This window comes from Heliconius melpomene, chromosome 8 (assembly GCF_056956725.1).
Source record: "Heliconius melpomene rosina isolate 202511_hmr_F chromosome 8, ASM5695672v1, whole genome shotgun sequence".
Taxonomy (NCBI): domain Eukaryota; kingdom Metazoa; phylum Arthropoda; class Insecta; order Lepidoptera; family Nymphalidae; genus Heliconius; species Heliconius melpomene.
Window position 1 is genome coordinate 4,641,923 of NC_140396.1, and position 20,765 is coordinate 4,662,687.

Here is a 20,765-nt window from a genome sequence, read left to right on the forward strand (position 1 = left end):
AGCAAGGTCGACGTATAAACTGCTGCTCATGCTCGTAGAAACTTGTAACTAGTTTTAAATGAACTAGTAATATTAATAATTAAAGTTACAAATGTAAACAAACAAAGTTAACTTTAGATAAATTAGAGAGAGATAGATATGTAGAGATCTTCCAGGTACTTAGGGGCTATATTCTTTTTGTTTTTGAAATATTTAATATTTTCATTTCTTCGCTATGGTCGCGAGGCAAATCGCGGCGGTCAGTTTTGCCACTCAACACGTATTGCATCCAGAATTCGGTGAAAATACGTGGCGTTGTAGGCGTCTGATTGTAAAGGGAAAATTATTGTTTATATTATTTTCATATTCCTGCTCTGCTTCAAAGCTTGGCGCTAAAATCTGCTACTCAACACGAGTCTCGAATATTAGTCGGAAAGCGACGAACGGAGGGCCGTTACATTAGGTTCCCTTTTTTATACATACAAAAAAAATGTAAAAAACCAATATAAAAAAATAAATTAGATGACTATACATATTCCCAAAGTATCATTTTAGATAACCATTTCCATAACGATAATGACAGCGTAGCACGTCGCGCTGTTAAAAAGCAGACGGCACTAACCGCGGACGCTAAAATTTAAAATATTTTAGCATTTCTCATTTTAATTGTGATTGTAAAATTATTTTGCTATCGAAACTGGTCAGAGGTCATTTTGTCATTTATTATAATATATAGTATGGTTATAATTTATAATAAGCCTCCAGAATTCGGCAGAGAGTGGGGAACGGGGAGTGTCTTAACACTACGTTCCCTCTGCCTATCCTGCTGTGTGCGGGATACAGTGAAGCTCATTTTATAATTCATAATTCACAATTTTCCTCTGGATTATAGACTGGTAGAAGGGTGTGACTGTAAAGGTTCGATCGAAAGAATTATTATTTTTTAAGATTTTCATTTCTTCACTCTGGCACCAAGGCAAAAGCCCGGTGTTTAGTTCCGCCACTAAATACGCAATGCCTTTAAAAATTGGGCGGTCCCCTCTGCCTATCCTACCCTCCTGCATGTGGGATGCAGCAGGAAGCTGAGTTTTTATTATAGCATATAGACGTACCTATTCAGTGGGCGGATTGCTCCTATACTTTTTGGACAATATCAATTGAGTCTAAGTAAATTTGTGGGTTACAATAAGTTTCAATATTGAAATCTTTTTTGATTTAATTTCAAATATTTTGCGTTTCTATTAAAATTAAAAAAATAAAAGAATTATTTTTTAAGCCTCGCCGTTTAGTCTGTAATTAAAATAGTGATCTAAAAATAGGTACAATATAAATAATAATAATAATTTTACCGTATTAGGTAAGGTAAGGAATACAATAATTATCAAACCAATACAAAGTTATTTCATTATACTTCTCCAAATGTTTTATCTGTGGGTTTTTTGTTATATCTTGTATACTAAATGATAATACAGTGATTAGACTATAATTAAAATGTCATTCGTGGAAAACGTGATTTTTACTTGTCATTGTTAAAAAAACTTACTGTAGCTTTTGTCATATTTTCAGAATTTTCATTTTTTTTTAACTTCTTTGTGTATCCTGCTCATAGTAGGGTAGGCAGAGGAAACTTGCGAACCTAGTGTTAAAACACTCCGTTCCCTTTAAAACACTTCCGTTCCCACTTTCCGCTGACTGCAGTGTTCAGTAGGGTAACTCAACACTGCGCTTTGTCTCGTTACCTCGAAGAAATTAAAATATTTAATTTCCTCGAGTAAAGTATCGAACCCACATCCCATCGTACGCTTGTCCCCCAGCGCCATGACTGGTCTCATTATTTCAATATTAACACTGAAAATGGCGTCGTCGTTGTTTTCTACATAGATAGCGTTAAGTCTGAGGTTGTGAATTAATTTTAGATATACGAATTTATGTTAGATTTTGCAAAGAATTTTGAATGTTCATTCACTTTTACTTGAAATTTTACATTTGCTATTAATGAGTGTACCATATATGGTTATATTAGTTTATTATTTTGAAAATCTTGGCAAATCTTATACTTTCCATGTTGTATATATATCACAAAATTAACTGTGAGAAAGAAAATTTAAAAAAAAACAATAATGTCTATTTCATAATTCATTATCATTAATATAATTTTTTTAAAAAAAGAAAATGTCAACTAACCTTACATATATACATTATTAATAAATAAAAATTATAATATTTTCTCAAATAAAATTTAATTAAAAAAAAAAAAAAAGTTTGATACATATGGAGTGTGACGTTCGTTCGTTCCGTTCCGCTCACGTGAGCTGAACTATTCCCGAAATATAAAAGGTTATACCTATTATATAAACACGTGTAGAGCCAACTGAATGTTTTTTTTTAATTTTTGAAGTAGACTTTTATTTAATATTAAAGAAGGAAAATTATATGGAAACCTCCACTTTTTTTCAGTTTCACGCTATAAGAGAATAGGCCGAGAAAATCTAGCGGTTAAATGTTTTACTTCCCACTCACCATCTAATTTCGCCATATACCTATATCTATATCTTTATATAAATAACTTGCAAATTGAGTTGGCGTTAAGTTCCGCCACTCAATACGAAATTCCTGCAGAAATCAGCTAAAAGTGAGGAACAGAAGTGTCCCATTAAGACAACTTAATATTTTTATAACCTTTAACAATCAATCAATTTGGAATGAAAACTTGTAATAATAATGATAGTGCCCAAAGAGTTAAAATTATTATAATTTCTTTAATACTTATTAGTTTAATTTTCAAATTCACAAAGGAAATTTTGTCACGTAAAATTCCAAGGAAGATAAAGATTATTAGACACACAAGTGGGTAGGCGTGAATAAAGTGAACAGCTGATTTTTAGTGCTCTTTATTTATTTATAGTTTTTATATATTTACAAGTATTTTTTAAGTCTTATACGTGCTTGTAATACCAATTAACCTACCGCTAGTGATATCCTTATTAATATACACGGAACGACACTCTTAGTTTTTCACTATAACTACGTGTACACCATGGATGCTCTAAAAGAGTCCATTACGGCTATGGCAGAGATGTTCAATGTGAGAATGAACGAGTTTCAGCAGGACCTAAGAAAAACAGCATCACCGGCAACAGTATCAACTTTAGCTGCAGATTTCACTTCCTTCAAGGCTTTTATTCACACTGCACTGAGTTCTTTGCAAAAACAGGTGGAACTTCTCAATCGGGACATCGATCGCATGGAGATGTCCAGAAGGCGAAAAACACTTTTAATCCATGGTTTAGCCGAGAATAAATCAGAAGATGTTGGCACTTTGGTTGTAAATTTCGTGGCAAATAATCTCGATATGGCTAATTTCTCCACTTCAAATATTAGAACAGCGTATCGGTTGGGCCGCTCGCACGATGATAAGCCTCGACCCGTCGTGGTAAAATTCTCGGATGCCCAGGTACGGCGCAGCATTTGGTTTGCTAAAACTAAGCTTAAGGGGTCAGGCATCACTATATCGGAATTTCTCACGAAAACTCGCCACGAAGTGTTTATGCTTGCTCGACGACGTTATGGTGTGGGGAAGTGCTGGAGTGGTGATGGGATCATTAACGTCATAGCACCGAATGGTTCGCGTTTTCGAGTGGAGTGCATGGCCGATCTCCAGATTATACCCGTTGCTCCAGAAAAGTCTCCGCCGGCGGTGCAGGAGAGTGTGGCTTCAAAGAACACTGTCAATAAAGTTGTAGTGCAACGGTGTAAGCGAGTAGTTAAAAAATATTAATTAACCACTTAAATACTTATTAATATTATTATCAGTATTAGGTTATTTACGTTCTTTTTTATTTTTGATCGCTATTAGTTTTCTATTTATAAATTAACTTTATCCTTAGTTCTTCTTTTGTACGTAACGATTATTAATTTTACTTCTTTGCCTTTCTACTTGCTATTTACATATTACAATGTGATCTGTCATGAAGTAACGCGCAACTGACAATATATGATATTATGTTAGTCAATATAGTATATTATAGGTTATTACTTGCATTAGACAGATGGCTTTTGTCTGATACTATTAACATGTTATTCAAATATTATTCTTATAATTTATTTATTTTCTTATTGAGTTACTGTGCGCAATCTATTTTGGTTTCATTGTTATTATTATTATTTTTTTTTTTTTCCTAATGTATTTACTTAATGTTTCTTTTATGCAAATGGAAGGACTATTCTTTTCTCATGTTTTGTAAGTAAGTTATAAGTTTTATTTTAGCTATTTACTTGTTAATTCTTTGTTATTTAATTATTATTATTATTCTTTTTTTTCTCTCTTTTTTCATTCTTAAGATTGTCAGTTTATACAACCGTGTATTTATTTATATTATTTAATTATTTCTCCTTGCAACTGGCGGGTGGTTGGTGATCAGTACCTAAGAAAAGGTATATATCTATATATGTATTTTTGTGCTTTTTATATATAATTAATTGTTCTTTTTCTATTTATTTATTTTTATTATTATATTTTTTTTTTTTTTTATTATTATTATTATTATTATTTATTTTATATATATATATACATATAATTTTATATATTTATTATATTATTATTTTATATAGTTATTATACTATTATTATATACACTTTTTTGCTTTGTTTATATTATAACTTTTTTTAATTAGTACATACACTTAGGTTCATACAACTAAATGCTTGATGATTCTTTTAACTCTTTCTCTACTACTTCTGAAGGATTGAGCAGTAATGACAGCTTTCTTAGTATCCCGTCACTTAGTGAAACTTTAGATTCAAACTTCTCGTACGAGTCGAAAACTTTTAATATCATTCATTTGAACGCACAGAGTATTCCTGCACACTTCCCTGATTTTTTAGCTACTTTTAATAACAAAAATATACACGCAATTTTAATATCAGAGACATGGTTAAAATCGTGTTTATCTTCGGCTTCTTATTCTCTTCCGGGTTTTCATCTGATCCGTAACGATCGTAAAGGCCGAGTTGGGGGTGGCGTTGCCATCTATTTACGCTCGCATATTCCTTTTAACTTAGTAGACACATCCGAACATCAACCTAACTCGGGCCCAGAACATCTCTTCATTGAGGTGTTTTTTACACATACTAAATTACTCCTGGGGGTCTACTATAACCCTTGCCTTACGATTGATTATTTCTCATCATTTGAAACCCTATTAGAAGAGAACAAGCCGTTATATGACCATACTATTATTATGGGAGACTTTAATACATGTATATTAAAAAACAATCTCCGTTCTTTCCGCTTAAAATCCTTAGTTAATAGTGCCAATTTGCATATTCTTCCCCTATCTGCTACTCACAATTTCCCTAATTGCGTTCCCTCATTGCTTGATTTAGTTATGGTTTCTTCTGTTGACCACGTTGAAAAACATGGTCAATATCCAGCTTTGGCATTCTCTTATCACGATCTCATTTACTTAGCGTATAAAATTAAACCCCCAAAAGCTAAATCAAGAATCCTTCTGCAGCGTAATTTTGGTGGTATAGATTTTAATTGCTTACGTGAAGATACAGTTGCTATTGACTGGTCCAACGCTCTAAGTCATGCTTCAGTTGATGATCAGTTGTCTGCGTTCAACTCCCTCGTCATCAAACTGTACGATCACCATGCTCCTATCCGTCCTGTACGAATGAAACATCTTCCTGCTCCCTGGTTAACAGACGACATTAAAAAACTGCAACATAAAAAAAACACTGCCAAATTGAAATTTAAAAGTAATCCCAGTGCTAAAAACGAAAATAATTACAAGAAAGCACGTAATCGCTGCAATACGATGTGTAGAGATAATCAACGACGCCACATACACAAATCTGTGATTGAAGAAAAAGATTCTTACAGAGTATGGAACTTTCTTAAATCCATAGGAGTAGGTAAAGCGCAACAACACATTAATCCTCATAACATCAATTTCAACGAACTTAATAAGCACTTCTCATCTTCTAGTGTTATTGATGACACATCGAAATTAAATACAATCAACAATCTCAATGCTCTATCCTCTCCTAGGCATCCAAGTTTTTTCTTTAGTCAATTTGCAGAAAGTGATGTTAAGAAGACCATTCTAGCCATTAATTCTGATGCAGTGGGTGCTGACTGCATTAGTCGTAAAATGATCATTCCCATCCTCGACATCATTTGCCCTATAATTACTTCCATATTTAATTATTCCATTATGTCCAATCAATTTCCTTCTGCCTGGAAAGAAGCTCAAATCGTCCCAATACCCAAAAAAAATAATCCTATTGATTACTCTGATTTTCGTCCAATCTCAATCCTTCCTTTTCTGTCCAAAGCCCTTGAGCGTCTTGTTCAATCTCAACTCACACAGTTCCTCTATTGTCATAACCTTCTGAATCCTTTGCAATCTGGTTTCCGTCCCGGTCATAGTACGACAACTGCGTTAGTAAAAGTAACCGATGATATTCGAAAAGGCATGGACACACAGCAGGTTACACTCCTCGTCTTGCTTGACTTCAGTAATGCCTTTGGTTCTGTAGATTTCGATATCATGCTCGCTACTCTCAGGTCACTTAACATATCTCCTAACGCAATTGACTGGTTTCATAGTTACCTGTCTGGGCGTCGGCAACGCATACGAATTCAGGATTCACACTCTGACTGGTGTCCTGTAGTAGCCGGCGTTCCGCAGGGTGGCGTGTTATCTCCCTTGTTATTTTCTGTATTTATTAATACTATTTCTCAGCACGTTTCTTCTCTCTACCATTTGTATGCAGATGATCTCCAAATCTACCATCAAGCCAAACTGCCGGATTTACCTTTTGCTATAAAAGCAATAAATGAAAGCTTGGAGAACATATGCGCTTGGAGTAAGTCATTTGGTTTGCGACTGAATCCGATAAAAACGCAGCTCATTATAGTTGGTAGTGGAAAACTTATATCCAAAATTAACTTATTGAATTTACCACCTGTATTTCTTGACGGTGTCAGTATACCTTACAGTAAATCTGTGAAAGATCTGGGCATCATCTTGGATCAAAACATGTCTTGGGACTCACAGCTATGTGAGGTGAGCAGAAAGATGTTTGCGTCACTGGGATCTCTTAAACGGTTACGCAATTTTCTCCCTATACCTACCAAGATTGCGTTAGCAAATACTCTCCTTTTACCGATTCTCGATTATGCTGATCTTTGTTATCTTGATCTAAGAGAGGAGCAATTAAATAAGCTTGAGCGTCTTCAAAATGTGTGTATACGATTCATATTTGGTCTACGTAAATATGATCACATTTCCGACTTCCGAAAAAAGCTCAAGTGGCTCCCTATCCGGCTTCGTAGGAATACTCACATACTTCATCTTCTTTACTGTATTCTGTTCAATCCAACTTCCCCTCCGTACCTAAAGGAACGATTTGAATTTTTGGGCCGCTCACATCCTCGACGTCTGCGATCCGACTATAGTCTGGCGCTAAAAATTCCACAACATTCCTCGTCATTTTATAGTGATTCATTTACAATTGCTGCGTGTCACTTATGGAACGCCCTGCCCTTGATTGTTAGGAATTCAAAAACGTTCCTTACCTTTAAAAAACGCCTAAAAAGACACTTTCTAGCCCTTTAAATCTTTTTAACCGTACTTACTTAAGATAAGTGTATTTTTTTTTTTTTTTTTTTTTTTTCTTTTTTTCCTTCTTTCTATACTATTAGTATGTATCCATATGTTAACATAATTTATAAAGTGTGTGTATGTATGAATGTATGTAACTATGTATTTATATATATGTATGTATGTATTTATGTATATATGTATCTATCTTTGTGTAGGTTTATTTATTTATTTTATTTTATTTATTTATTTTTATATAGTTAGTACTATTCACACCCTACTCACTATTTATTTGTTTTTTGCGATTTCCAATGCCTCAAGGTTGCCTGGAAGAAATCGCTATTTCAGCGATAAGGTCGCCTATTGTACCATTTTGTTTTATTTGTATTTTTCTATTTCTTTTTTGGGTGTACAATAAAGAGTTTTTATTATTATTTTATTATTATTATTATTATTATATATATTTTTTCTCGAAACGTAATTTCGGTTAATATGAACCCCACGAGCTTCAAGCCAAGTGTGGTCCATTTCCTGGAATTGGTTGGGAAGTAATGTCTTCCTGTAAAAACTTCCTGACAATGCGACAAGTATTAAGGATTGCGGCTTTTTGCATAGTTATGTATATATTTATAGGTAACTTTATCTGCTCTAAATAGTGTAAAAGACTTTTTGGAATAACTCCTGTGCTGGAAAGCACCAATGGTACAATATATACTTTGTTCATTTTCCATATTCTTGTAACTTCTTCTTTTAATTCTGTGTATTTATTAATTTTTTCTGTAACAGATTTTTGCAGATTATGGGTATTCGGAATTGTGATATCTATCAAGTATGTTTGTTTATTTATTTTGTCTATAAATGTTATATCAGGTCTATTGTAGTGTATTGTTTTGTCAGTTAGAATTGCTCTATCATAGTACATCTTGTAATTGGGGCTTTCCAACACAGGTTTTGGTACATATTGATAGTATGGGTGAGGTTTATCTTGTATTAACTTATTTATTATTGCCAACTTTTGATGAACGATTTGTACAACTTGATTGTGTCTATGAGTATAATCTGTCTGTGCTAAGGAAGAACAAGCGCTAGTTATATGCTGGATAGTTTCCGGTTGTCGATGACATTTTCTACATTTATCATTGTGTATATTGCGATCCCTGACAATAAATTTTCTATAATTTTTTGTTGCTATGATTTGATCTTGGATGGCGATCATAAAACCTTCAGTTTCTGGGAACAAAGAACCTAATTTTAGCCATTTGTTCGAAGCCTCCGAGTCAATATGCACCTGTTCCAAGTCATGAAGGTGTCGACCATGTAGTTCTTTTTTACGCCAATTATTGAATTGTTGTTCTACATGGTCTTGAATTGGTTTAAATGAAATTGATCTATTTTTTAAATTAAGTGGAGTGAAATTATCATCTAAATCTATTATTGCAGAATGTAAAGTGCTTTCTGATTTTGTGTAAAAGAAATCTCTAAGGTTCTTGACCTGTCCTTCCCATAACACTTCCAGATTTATTAGTCCTCTACCGCCTTTTATTCTTTTAATATTGGTTCTCTCTATTGCTGATTTTGGGTGTAAATAATTATATTTAGTTAAAGTTGTTCTTGTTTTTATCTGAAGCCGTTTGATGTCAGTTTGAGTCCATTTTATTACTCCAAAGGTGTATGTTAAAACTGGAATAGCGTAAGTATTTATTGCCTTAAAAAGATTTTTTGAATGAAGTTGCCTTTTACATATTGCATTTAATCGTTTACTGAATTCTGTATTTAACTGTTTTTTTATTTGAATATGATTTATACTGTTAGATTGATGTACTCCTAGGTATTTATAAGTATCACCTGACTCCATTAAATTAAATGAAATATTTCCTTCGTTATTAATTTTACTATCTATTTTGCCTCTATTAATATGAATTATTTTACATTTATCGATCCCAAAAGACATATTTATATCCTGACTAAATTGAGTAGTAATTTTAAGGAGAGTTTGAAGACCTTTCTTGGTCTTTGCAAAAATTTTAATATCATCTATATACATCAAATGTGTGATAGCAGTATCATTATTTAATTTATATCCACATGATGACATAGCGTTCAGAAGATGAGATAGGGGATTTAAGGCGAGGCAAAACCATAACGGGCTAAGTGAATCTCCCTGAAAGATACCATTTTCAATATAAATTTCGTCAGTCACAACTTTATTATTTCCGACTGATAAATGCAGCGTAGTTCTCCATTCCGCCATGGCATTTTGTAAAAAATTTACCATAGATGGATTTATCTTATATATTTTAAGTATTTTAACTAACCAAGAATGAGGGACACTATCAAATGCCTTTTTATAATCTATATATGATATGTGAAGATTTTTTTTATTTGTATTAGCATGTTTTAAAACTATTGAATCTATTATTAACTGTTCTTTACATCCTTTATGGTTTTGCCTACATCCTTTTTGTTCCTCTGCAAGTATACTATTTTCAATTAAATGTTTATTAATTTTATGTGTTATGCAAGCTGTAATAAGTTTATAAATGGTTGGTAAGCACGTGATAGGTCGATATTGGGAAGGGTTCATTGTATCACTATTTTTAGGAAGCATATAAGTTATTCCTTTTGTAACAAATTTTGGTAGCACTTGCTTATTATTGACAATATCCGTAATTATATTAGCTAATATATCATGAAAAACGTAGAACTTTTTGTACCAAAAGTTGTGAATACCGTCTATTCCTGCTGCTTTCCAGTTTTTAATATGCCTTACTACTTTTTCAATATCTTCTCTGGTAAACTGTACAAATTCCATATCGCTTAGATCTTTCCATCTATTTTCCACATCACTCAACCATTCCGCCTCCTCGTTATGGTTTTCCTTCTTCTTCCATAAATCTGTCCAGTAGTTTGTGAGGGCTTCTTTTTCAGGCATTTCACTATTAATCGCATCTTGTTTTTCGGTTAAGTTTCTATAAAATATTTTCTCATTATTATGAAATAAAACATTATCTATTTTTCTCCGTAGTGCTTTATTGTACCTTGCTAATCTCTGAGATTTTAAACTTAATTTCTGCTTAAGCGTATCAAGGAATTCTTCAGGTTTTTTGTTTTCTCTTTCGTGTATAGAATGAACTGATAATCTTTTAAAAATATCTTGGACTTTTTTAACTAGTTTTGAAGATCTATTACCATTTATATACTGTGTCACTCTTCCTAAATCGGCTCTTAATTTTTTAATATCTAATTCAAGTCTAATTTGCCATGCAGGTTTTTGAGGTTTACGGTTTGTAGTTGGTAAATTTGATTGCAAGTGACGAATATTATATCCAGAATGTTCGGCTATTACTAATGCACTACAGTAAATTAAAGTATGAATATGGTTTAAATCAGAATCTATGAAGTAAAATTGTTTAAGAATTTCTTTATTAAATATATCTAGGTATTCGTATAGCCTCTTATTTTCTTTTAGTTTAGGCAGTTTAGGACGGGCTGTGGGATCTATTCCCGTATATTGAATAAGAGCAGTTTCCAAATCATTAGTTAATTTATTGATATTTAGTTGCATCTTACAAGGACTTTGTTCCGGATTTTGTTCATGTTCTAATTGAAGTGATGTTAATGATGTATTTGTTTGAGTTGAGGCGTGAGAAGATGGTATGGCGGAAACTTGGGTGTGTAACGACGATTGTGTGGGACAAACGAGAGATGAAGGTTCGAGTGACTCTTGTGGTAGTGACGTATGTGTTTTAACCAACTGTTGAGATGAATCGCTATTTTCTTCTTGACTAAGTATGTCTGATATTTCTTTCTTTAAAGTTTTTATAATTTTATCTGATAAAAGTTTGTTTCTAACAATTACACGTCTTTGATCCGCAATCCTTTGGGAAGAAACATTTATATTTGGGAATTTTAAAATAAAATTGTCGTGAAGTTTTTTACAGTACATGGTGTTGTCAGTCTCTAAACGGGTAATGTAAAAATATGTGCGCATGATAAATAGGTTCATTTCTTCTGTCCATTGCATACGCACTCTGGGTTTGCCAGCTTTGGTGGTCGCAGGATTGTTGACTAATGCCTCCTGCGAAACATCCTCAGCCGGAGTAAGGGATCTGCTACTACTGCTGTCTGTCAAGTCTGTCGGTCTATATGTTGGGTCGGCTGTAACATTCTTATCGGTGGGAACCCGCCTGCTCAATTCCCTACCGCCGATGGATCGCATGCTGAGGCACCCAGCATCGGCTCCAGATGCGCCCCGGCGCTCACCCCCGGGAAGCGGCCCTATACGTTTTCTATTTCGTGTCTCCATATTGATGGGTCACCTTAACCTTGTTAGCCGTGTAAGTTTTGTTTGTACACGTTACCGCCCCCCACGTTAGCAAGATGTTCAGCTAGGACGTAAGGTAGGATTTTGGGGGGCTTATTATTATTATTATTATTATTATTATTATGGCTTAGTGTCTATATTAATTGACAATTCCCCAGGAACGTTAGGTCTACTTAGACTTTTATTAAAGTCTGTGATAGTAAAGGCAAAGTCGAAAATCAAAAAGCTGTGATTTGAATTTAAAATTAAGAATTCACTTCAGTCATTTTGTCATGAAAAAATTATTGACAAGCAGAGAGTAAGTAAAAGAGTTTTTTGTAGTAATACAAGTTTGCTGCAAATAAGTGGTATTATTATATTAAATTTATTATTATTGAAATTGCGTTAGATATTAAAAGTATATTTTTTATATACCTTGTTCCTATAGTTTTACTTTTATTCATATTTTTAAAGTTATTTGAACATGTTTTTCATCTGGAATACAAAGGTACACGCTCAAATTTAATTTCGTAATTTTTATAAAGTATTCGAATATATAAAATCTCTAATAAATAATTTTATTATAATTAATATATTTTTTTTCTTTAAGGAATTCTTTTTACAATTATACACGATTGCTCAAAGTCGGCCACTCAAAGACCAATGACGTTGTCTATGACAATACTCAGCAGAGACCAAAATAGATACCAAGTCCTTTGTAGCAGCCCCTAAATAGAGTGCGTAATAAGAAGGGGAGGCCGGAGAAACCCCCGGGCATGCGCAGCTCTGGCACTAAATATCGGTTTTATTAGAACGTTTTTGTTGCTTTTTTGCATTAGTCTTTTCTTGTTCTTATTTTTATGTTAGGTTTTTGCTTTAGAGCAATATAAGAGGAAAATGCATCAATACCTCTAACTCTTTCATACTAATATCAATCAAAGTTTTAATTCAGTTCATGAGAGAGTCACGGCTGTATTCTGTTTATAACTTTTATGAGTTTTGAATTGACTTTGGTTTGAACGTTGGCTGTCTTTTTCTATCTTTAGATGAATAAATGAGAATGACGTCACCTTCGAGTAGATTTTTTTAAATCAGAATTTATATTTAGCCATGAAATTATGTTTCATTCTATAGAAAATCATCAAGTAAATGATTAGACACAACTTATGGAGAGATTTTGAAGTAAATCATTTTGGATTGAAGCTTCAGACTTTTTTTTCATATTTGTTTTGTTATTTTTTTTACTCTATAGACAACCTAGAAAACCACTAAAACATTAATTACAATATATTGCAAAACAGTATAACATATTTTACGAAAACAAACAAAATTTCAGACCACCATATTCTAATTCCTAAAACTCTATTCCACGAAGAGAACCGTTTACGAGCAACGTTTCGGCCATCGCCGTTATATTTCAGTGTTATTATTTTAATTTAGAGCCAAGTTTATTCGGAGGACGCTGAGAACGGAGGGTGCGCCTGTCACCCGCCGGACAGATGTGCGTGCACGTGGCGAGCGCTGCGCACAATGGAACGCACTCTCGATCAAGATGGCGGCCGGCGAGTGGGGAACTTTCCCGCTCTTTTTATAGTTTTGTGTTCGATTTTTGTATAGTCTGTGTACGTTTTGGTGATGTTTAAATGAATGGAATATTTTGTTTTTTTTTTAATTATGTTTTTATTAATGTATATTCGATTATATTATTGACAAGAAACATGTGAAAATTGAAGTTCTTCGTAGGCGAAATTGCTGTGGTGACGAGGTTAAGTATGGTATAGAGTTCTAATCCCACTAGTGCGCTTATGTTATCTGATTAAATGGATATGTGAATTTGTTTATTTGAAACACATTTTTTAAGAGTGAGTTCCATGTGGTAGAAACTTCAAAAGTCTTAAAACCTACACCAGGCCGCAAGACACAATCAAAAAAACCAGAGCAGTACGCGAGGTAATTAAGAAATTTGTGGCGGTAGTTCGATATAATAATTATATCAACTGCCAGACGAATCACCTCACACCCGTGACCAGGTACCACTGCAAAGAGTTTAAAACATCGGATTTTCAAAAATGTATAATATACATATACGATTAAGCCGACAAAAGTTCCATTTAACTAAAATAACTGATGTTAGAAATATCGTAAGGGATCCTTCTATACTTTTACTTTTATTATAATGATGGTGATTCTATTTGCATGGACGTGATAATCTGGAGAATTGGAAAAAACTTTTCCATGTCAACAAGTCCATTTATTGCGAAGGCCTGAGGGCTATAGTTCATCATGTTAAACGTTTTAACGTAATCTACTGAACTTTCGATCAGACTTAGCTCCCGCATTTAGGCCCATATTTACAAATCATTTATAATATATTAAAATTACATCTCAAGATCTCTCTCAAGATTGATCTCAAAGTTGAGAGCAGTTTATAAATACGGGTCTTAGAATGTGTCGTACACAATTCCTATGTATTTCTGTTGGATCATGCGCACGAGGTCGCAGGTGAAGCTAGTATATTATATAACTTGTCCCAGTTTAAACGTAATTGAAAATAATTGTAAATCTAAATTGTTTTTAGAATATTGCGTTAATTATTATAAATATAGAACATTTCTACATATAATGTTTAAAAATTTTAATCCTAGTTATTAAAAAAATATCTCATTAAGAATAAAAATATGACCTTATAATTTTATAAATATCGCTTGGTAAATTCGAGGATATTCATGTATATTTTTTACTATTTCGGGAGCCAGACTGCTTGCTCTAGATTCTCATCCTGACCGCCATCGCGGTCGCCGCTCAACCTAAATATATAAAGTAGAAAATCCATTTGTTTTACTTTTTATGAATAAATTATGTACTGAAATGGATTTCACTAGTACTTTATACTTTAAGAATCCATGTTAAAGTCACTTAACTGACTAGGGCTAGTGAAGTAAAGTTGGTGTTTAACAAAAATATATATTAAAAGTAATTGCTATAGATTATACTAAATAATGTGTAAGATTCACCTAAAACCTATTTAGTCACCTAACCTGAGTGTTTCAGTTCTTCGGCTATGTCTGACTCTTGATGATGGTTGTTAATTCAATGTCCACTTGTGTTAATATTGAAAGTTTCCACCCAGTAACAATGTACGGCGTTTAGTTTCATAATTTAATTCACAATGTATCTTATCTTGCCGGAATGTGGAGACCAGACTACCAGATTATTTCTGCCTCTCTTGCTATTTATATGATATTGATGTTTTAAAATCATATTATTTAATCTTAAATAGAACAGTAGAAGTTAAACCAAAGTTAAAAATCGCTTATTTGTAAAATTCAAATACTTACTTTATTTTTTCTATTATCATTACAGTTGTCAGATTTTCATTTTTTCAGCTTCACGCTGTATCTTGCACATTGCTATGTTGCTGTTGAAAAGGCAGAGAAAATACGGTAAACCAGTGTCAAAACACTCCGTTCCCATTATGATACTCGTTGATACAGGTTGTGGATTCGATTCCCACTCGAGCTAATGAAATATTTAATATATTAATGTCCTCGTTCTGGTAACGAGGCAAAGCGCGGCGTGGACTTCCGCCTCTCAACACGCAATGCCTTTCCTGCTGTGAACGGGATACGGCCTGAAGCTAAGGAAAATCATAAAATATTTTATTATTATTATACATATTATCCTTTTAAGGAACTTGTAAACAAATCTAAGTTGATAATAACTTTCAATAAACCGTGTTATTTACCACTATGAGAAGACGTACATTATGTATGTATGTATCTAATTTATGGCCTACCTGTATTTCCAATATTCTTAATATCTGCACAGTCCTTTTTAGTTTTTCTAAGGCCCTCGTGGCAGGGGCACGGGTTCGATTACTACTCTGGGGATGAATTATTATATATTAATGTTTTGAATTCTTTGCTCTAGCAGCAAGGTCAAAGCTCGGCGTTCAGTTCCGCCACTCAACACGCAATGCCTTGAAAAATTCAGCGGAATGTAAGGAATAGATAGTCTAACCACTAGGTTCCCTCTGCCTACCCTGCTGTGTGCGGGGTACAGCGTAAAACTTTTTTAATTTAATTGTAAGGTGGTATAAATTGAAATCACTAACTTCGATCCTATCATTTATTTGTTAAAACCCGCATATGTCCAATCAGGCTAAAGAAAAATAAGCTTGGTCCTGCGTTCTTTCAGTTAGAAAGGTCAAAGTTTATAAGAAAATGCTTACATTATGCAACCTGCTTCATAAAACTATAGCAAACTTTTATATAAATAACAATTATATATGTATATATATATAATAATTTTGTAATTAATATTTTTTTCAACTTCACGTTGTGTCCCGCAGCAAGGTACTCAGAGGGAACCTTTAAACCAACCAGACATTTTTTATAAAAACGTCTCTACCTATACAAAATAGTTTTTTTTTATGCCAATAGCATTTTAAGTGCTATAATCTTCTCCGTTTTTCTCCTTGAAACCTCCTTCTAGCCCTATAACTAAAAGCCATAGAATAAATCAGTTAAACGCTCAACCCTTTGAGATTTGAAGCCGCTATCATTGATGTAATGTTAAATTACTTTAAAAGTATACTTTTTTCAGCTTCATAGGATTTCCCTTAATGGCGATAGGCAGAAAGAACTTTAATAAATGGTTTCTAGTTTTTTCTTAAAATTGAAAAATTATATATGGTGGTGGAACTTAACGCCGCGTTATTTCTTACCAATCTCATAAAGAATAATTTCCATTGCATCGTTAAAAAGACAAACAATACAAAAATAACACAATTTTGATAATGTTTTATAAAAATTACTCAAATATGATAAAAAGTTGGGTTCATCGAATGGATGCACTTATATACATAAATACTACCTTTTTTGTATCCAAAACCTTTCTGTTTTTTAATTTTGTATTGCTATACATATTGAAAACGACAAGCACAATAAATTTTTACGAAAGGAAATCTGAATAAAGTAACCAAAATAATATAAAAATTGAGACAATTTTATAATTAATTTCGTCCAGTTCAAATAAAAATGTAAAGATAAAATAAACACAAAATGTATACACAATATGAATCACATGCTACTTCCATAAAAAAAAATTCTAGCTCCAAAGAGGTGATAGCTTTTTTTAAGTAAACGAACGTACGGGTCGCCTGATGGTAAATGATCACCGCCGCCTACGACCCTGTGCAACACCAGAGGTGCTACGTGTGCCGGGCTGTAAGGTGAAGATAGACCCCCTTTTTGAAGGTACCCAAGTCGTATCGACCTGGAGACACTGCCGCAAGTAAATCATCTGACAGTTGCGTGACACGTGGAAACAATTTCCTACAAAATCGTACAGTAGTGAAGTGCCACGTGTCCAGATGATGTGGATGAAATTTGAGTTAGTGACGTACTGTGCAGTTAGAAAATTCGGCGATAGCAATATTCAGAACACTCTCCACGATAAGAGCAGTAGAGAACTCACAGCCAGCGGACGTATCTACGCAAATCCAAAGTGTTCAGCCTTTCACAGATTATTTTGGGTCTCGAATGATTCAAGCGGCTCTACATTGTATGCGATCAAATGGTTAAAGCTGATACTAGAGTGACAGAGCCCAGAGATGAAAACTATACAGGTCCAATTGGTATTTTGGTGTGAAGTACTATCTCGCTGTCCCGATGACCGTCAGTTTCTTTGGGGCTTATTTGGCCTTGGTCACTTGTAGTGGTAAGGCCTAATGTGCTGAGACTGGGCGCGACTTTCAGAGGTTCTCTAAAACTGGTGACACGACAAATGGGTTTTTCTTTATGGTTAACGCGTTAACTTGCTAGTCAAACATTATTCTTTGCTATTGATGATGATAGCTTACAATAGAATAAGATATTCTGTATTTTATAAAATGCGAGAGTTGGCATTTTTTTTTACTTTTGTATATATATTAATTACATCGATACAACAAATGCTCCTATATAATAATAATGTGTTGATTTGATGGATTATTTCAAACAAAACAAAAATATTTTGTACAAAGTTAGCCAGTGGGTGAACTCAACGCCACGATGGCCTTAAATTACTTATAAAATAATCATTCATATCAGAGAAAAAATCACAATTAAATAACTATGAAAAAAATATCTATATAGTGCTTAGACATTACATAAATAATAACCTAAAAATAATTTCGTAAAGAAATTTTTGGTTAACTAGGTTACAGAGCGTTGGTAGATGGTCGCTGGTCGCTGGTCGCCGACCCATTTGACTCAGTTATGTAAAACTTACTACAAGGAGAAAGGAAAAAAGAAACAACCTACGGCCTAGACGAAAATGTTGATAGTGAACTCTATTTGAGTTACAAAAATAAATATAAAAATGAAACTTATAATTATTAAACATTGAGGCCGTTGTGGCGCAGTGGCACCAGCAAGTGATTGTAAACGCGACGGTTGTGAATTCGATTCCCTTTCGAAAAAATAAAATATTATTTATTTATATTTTTTCATTTCTCTCTGGTAACAAGGTAAAGCGCGACATTACCTTGCTACCACAGTAAAGAAATGCATTCAGCGAAAAGTAGGAAACGGAGTGTTTTAACACTGCTAAGCTATAAAAATAAGAAAAAGACTTTTTATAATAAAAATCTTAGTACTCCATTCAAAAGGACAATAAACCAAAACAATAAATAATCTATTAATATAGAATATTATTCGCTTGTCAACTCATATCTCGAAATGCTTCTCCATACAGCTAGCTATCTTGTGAAAAATGACGCTATACCCACTAATGCAAAGTAGGTAGTAATTCGACATTCACCTCCCGACACGAGACCAGCTATGACCAGCTCGTCACCGCCAACCGGTTTGTCGATCAGAAAAACAGCTACGCCTCTACCACGGTGCGACGGTGGGAGAATATCAATATGTTATTTAATTATTTTTAATACTATATTTTTTTATGATAGAGTCTCTATTTAATGAAGAATATCATAAATGAGAAGATGAAGAATATTATAGATTTCAGGAAATTGTTTTTTTTTAATATTATAAATTTTGAAAGGATTTTATTTGTTATGTTTTACGTCGTAGACTAGGACAAAGGAGACTTAAAGTTAAATTAACTTTATTTTTATTTTTTAATGTTTATTTCTAGCCAATCCTTTTAGTGACTCCCTTTCCAAGGTGTCCTCACATCAACGTAAGCGAAACCGCAGGCAAAAGCTAGTAGTAAATAAGCAAAACGTCATATATAAAGTATTTTCCAGTTCATACAGGAAATTACCAAAAAAATGTATGACTCAAAGAACATATAAAGGATATGTCTGTATTACAAACCACGAAAAGGAGCTTCCGCACTTAATTTTGGCAATTTGTTTAAGTTTATAAATAAAGTGGACTATTGAGGCTGTTGAGGTGTGATTATAATCGCGACGATTGTAGGTTCGATTCCCACTCACAGGAATGAAATATTTAATATTTTCATTTCCTTTTTCCGTTAACACACCCAATGCCTCAAGAATTCGGCGGAACGTGGAGAACGGAATTATCTTAATGGAGAACAGAGTATCTTAACATTGGGTTTGCAGGATCCTTCTGCCTTGCCTGCTATGTGCGGGATAACAATTCAATGAAAAATGGAGAAATTTGACTCTCTGTTTATCCTACGTTATGAATTTACGATATATTCGTACGTCAGTAGATATAATAAAAACGAACTGATTATATTAATTAAATATAATACGTTTTTTATTTTAATTAGTAAAGTTATTGCTCATCTCATTATAATATATTTTTTTATAGTAACAGGAAAAATTAAAAACAGTATATGCCTACGCAAGTGAACAAAGTCGGGGTCAAGAACCTATCTATCCTATATACTTTGAGTAAATATATTACATACATTTTTTTATAAGTTTTCTTTTTCATAAAAATATAGTAGACTAGAGGGCTATTTTATATTTCAAAAGAGTGTATAACTCATTTATAAAATGTGAGAAGCGTATTGTGGCTTAGTAACCCGTGTGACTTGTGGGTTCGAACCCCGCTCGATGAAATAAAATATTTCATATTTTAGTTTCTTCATTCTGATGTCAAGGCAAAGCGCAGGTTCGGTTCTGCCACTTAACAGCAATGCCTTCAAAAATGAGCGGAAAATTAGGAATGAGTATCTAAACACTAGGTTCCCTCGTCAACCCGTACGCGAGATACAGCGTGAAATAAAAAGAATAATTTTAAAAGTATATTTTGTCAAATTCATTTCCAAACTGTATCGTGGTACGAGGTGTCCGACATGCGTGATCCGAGAGCACCACAAATTCGGAGTTAAAAATTTATATAGCACCGCGGATTTTATAAAGAACCAATTTTCTCGTTTTACGCAAAATGCATATCATGTGTTATATCTATACTACCATATATAAAACATTAAATTTGTAAGCTTATTAATAAAAGTGTCTAAATAATATATCTTCTATCTATATATATATAAAATCGAAAGGTCACTCACTCATCACGAAATCTCAGAAACTACAAGTGCTAGAAATCTCAAATTTTGCATAGGAGTTATTTATAGGACGTAGGTGCTCGCTAAGACGGGAATTTGCAATATTCGACTTCTAAGGGGTTGTTTTTGGGGTCGAAAGTTTGTATGAAACTTCGTTACTACAAATGCTAGGAGTCTCAAATTTTGCATAGACGTCACTAGGACGTAGCCATGGAGACAGAAATTAATAATAACATAGTTCACGCGGGTGTAACCGCGAGCGGGCCGCTAGTATATATATATATATATATAATAATTTATATTGACTCCGTCGTGGCCGTCGTAATATTTAAATTTTGTCGCTGGGGCGACAAAATTTAAATATACGCCAAGACAAAGGC

General features: G+C 33.4%; 1 protein-coding gene across 1 annotated transcript; it reads right to left on the reverse strand.

Moving 5' to 3' along the window:
* Window positions 1-8,100: 8,100 nt before the first annotated feature.
* Window positions 8,101-11,898, reverse strand: LOC146536780 (uncharacterized). The gene is made up of 3 exons (XM_085189633.1): window positions 10,047-11,898; window positions 8,513-9,161; window positions 8,101-8,164 (listed from the first exon to the last, which is right to left on the reverse strand). Exons 1-3 carry the CDS (start codon window positions 11,896-11,898, stop codon window positions 8,101-8,103), a joined length of 2,565 nt encoding a protein of 854 aa, XP_085045759.1.
* Between the last annotated feature and the right edge of the window lie 8,867 nt (window positions 11,899-20,765).

Bases quoted from the DNA above. Each gene is read 5' to 3' on its own strand.
- LOC146536780 (XM_085189633.1), bottom strand. From the start codon at position 11,898: ATGGAGACACGAAATAGAAAACGTATAGGGCCGCTTCCCGGGGGTGAG. The intron at 9,162-10,046 runs GTAGGCAAAACC...ACCCAAAATCAG, and splicing joins TGCAGAGGAACAAAAAGGAT to CAATAGAGAGAACCAATATT. The intron at 8,165-8,512 runs GTACTATGATAG...TCGCATTGTCAG, and splicing joins GAAAGCCCCAATTACAAGAT to GAAGTTTTTACAGGAAGACA.